General features: G+C 34.7%; 1 protein-coding gene across 1 annotated transcript; it reads left to right on the top strand.

Moving 5' to 3' along the window:
* Positions 1-200: 200 nt before the first annotated feature.
* On the top strand, positions 201-832 carry LOC136976351 (uncharacterized). Its single transcript, XM_067271598.1, has 2 exons — positions 201-323; positions 398-832. Exons 1-2 carry the CDS (start codon positions 201-203, stop codon positions 830-832), a joined length of 558 nt encoding a protein of 185 aa, XP_067127699.1.
* The last annotated feature ends 1,577 nt before the right edge of the window (positions 833-2,409 follow it).

The raw sequence follows: 2,409 nt of genomic DNA on the forward strand, positions 1-2,409 counted from the left end.
AGGACACCACGGTGGTGGAGGACATCACGGTGGCGGAGGACATCACGGTGGCGGAGGACATCACGGTGACGGTGGAGGAGGTGGAGGAGGAGGCCATTTTGATTTCAGTAAATCACACTGGTCGAAAGGTCACGACGGACACGGAAGTCAAGGTAGCGGTCATAAACATTTCAACGACGATTGGGGTAACTGGAATAAACATGGTGAACATGATCATTACGATAAAAGCGGCCACCATCATGATAAATTTGGCAAACAGCATTCCGGTCACAGTAATTCCGGTCACGATAATCACGGAGGTCATGGAAACGAAGCATGGGGAGGTCAGAAAAAACACGGCAGCAAATCTGGAGACCATTATCTTAAAGATCAGGGACACAAAAACCACGGATTTAAGAATACTTATCATAAAGAAGAGCACGGAGATCATAAAACCTATCACGACAACTTTCGCGATAGCGATCATCACAAGAAACATAAAGATCATCACGATGCCTATGATTATCACGGTGGTAAACACCATAAAAGTAATCACGGTAAGGGCTATCATGGCAATCACGAGCACGGTGGTCATTTCAATAAACACGGAGGTGGCGGACATCATAAGGAAGACGGAGGAAGTTGGAAGATGGGTGGACATCATCACAAATCAAACTTCGGTCAAAATCAAGATGGAGGACACCATCACAATTCTCATTCTGAACACGGAGGACACGGAGGAGGCCATCAAGGAGGAGGAGGTGGAGGATACGGTGGTCACGGAGGACACGGTGGACACGGAGGACACGGTGGCGGATACGGTGGTCATCACGGTGGATACAGCCATCACTAATTTATTTTCGAAACAGTTTTTTAATACAAGAACCCTAGCGCAGTCGATCGATGTGTGTGTATTCGTTATATTATCAGCTCTTATGCTTTCGTTGTGTTGCATGGTTGAAGAAAATGACACGTCTGCTACTTTTTTAAGATTTAAAAAAGAAACTTCTCAGTCTTCTCAATCTAATTTGTTTTTGTATTTGATTAGAAAAAGAATATGGTGATAAGTACTTTATTGTTCGCATCAAATGCAAAATTTTTGTTTTTGTCCAATTTTTGGCTCAAAGCTTTGCTCATTATAAAAACACATATTTTTAAAGAAAAATAAAAGTATTTAAAATTCCAATAAAATATACGTGTTATATATTTATTTTATAATACTGAAATGATTATACAAGTTTACTTTTTAAAAATCCACAATGAAACAAAAATTGTAACTTTATTCTATTTTATTTTTTGTATGAGATATTAACTGTAGAGATTAGTAACTTACAGTAACTATTGAATTATCTTTACTGGCAGAAGTCTTGATTTATTGTGAAAATTTTCCTGGAAGGCGCAGGAAGAACATTATGTTAAACAAAACAAAAGAAACTAAAGGCTAGTAATGTGATGTTTAGCATAATGAAAGGAATAACTGTTCACTTCTTTTATTGGCGATAATAAAATTAAGCATATTCTTATCGTATCAGCTAGTTGGGCAGGAGCTTCTGGGCTATAACGCCCCAAGCGTATTCTTTACGTCTTTTCCAGAACACAAAAGTTAATATTTTTTATAATGTAACCTAATTTAAACTTTACATTTTCATCGTTCTGAGGAAATCGAAGTAAGAGTGGTTACATACTATATTATTAGTAACATGTTACAGCCAAAGTCATTCAAATATCTATAAAGCATTTACTGCTAAGTTTACGTTTTATTTCAAAATGTTTCATATTCTCGGTTTATTTTATTCCAAAGTGACATCAATAGTGTCATCGAAAGCACTTGAAGTGATGTGTAAAAATGCGTGCTGATGTCGTTTATGAGCGAAATAGATATTTAATTACGATATCTTCTTACTTTAAGTTTGAAGGACTACATCAAAACAACTCGCAGATAGTGAGGCAATAGGTTTTTTAAAAAAGTAATTAGCCATATATAGTTAATTAAATGCTGTAGAACTGGTTATATTAAAAAGGGCAAAATTTTGAATAAGCTTATTTTGCCATGCCATATGAACTATAGTTTTAATTAACTTAGGAAATCATATTTCCCACCAGAAGTGTTTTGTCACGAGACCACTAAATAAAATATAATGAACTGTTTACAGCAGGTTTAAAATAACTTGTCCTTGTTTGTCAAATTATTATTTAAGATAAAATAAAATCATAAATTCTGTTGCGATAATAAATTGCTTTTAAATTATGATTTGAAGATTTTTATTAGGGTATTTGTATTTTATAAGAAAATTAAAGAGATGGTTTTCAAGTGAGTGAAATCCAAGAAATGTCAATTATCACAAAATAGGGTTTTTTTTTTTTGTTGTGATAAGTTTTTTTGTTTTCCTTATTTTTATAATACTGAATTCAATCTGTGTATGGTAATCA

The sequence above is a fragment of the Centruroides vittatus genome, unplaced genomic scaffold (genome assembly GCF_030686945.1).
Source record: "Centruroides vittatus isolate TY-2023 unplaced genomic scaffold, ASM3068694v2 contig_4, whole genome shotgun sequence".
In the NCBI taxonomy this organism is placed as follows: Eukaryota; Metazoa; Arthropoda; class Arachnida; order Scorpiones; family Buthidae; genus Centruroides; species Centruroides vittatus.

What these genes read in the sequence shown, in the direction of transcription:
- LOC136976351 (XM_067271598.1), top strand. Translation starts at nt 201, where the DNA reads ATGGTGAACATGATCATTACGATAAAAGCGGCCACCATCATGATAAAT. An exon ending in TGGAAACGAAGCATGGGGAG is followed by an intron (nt 324 to 397) that starts GTCAGAAAAAAC and finishes CACGGATTTAAG; the next exon opens with AATACTTATCATAAAGAAGA.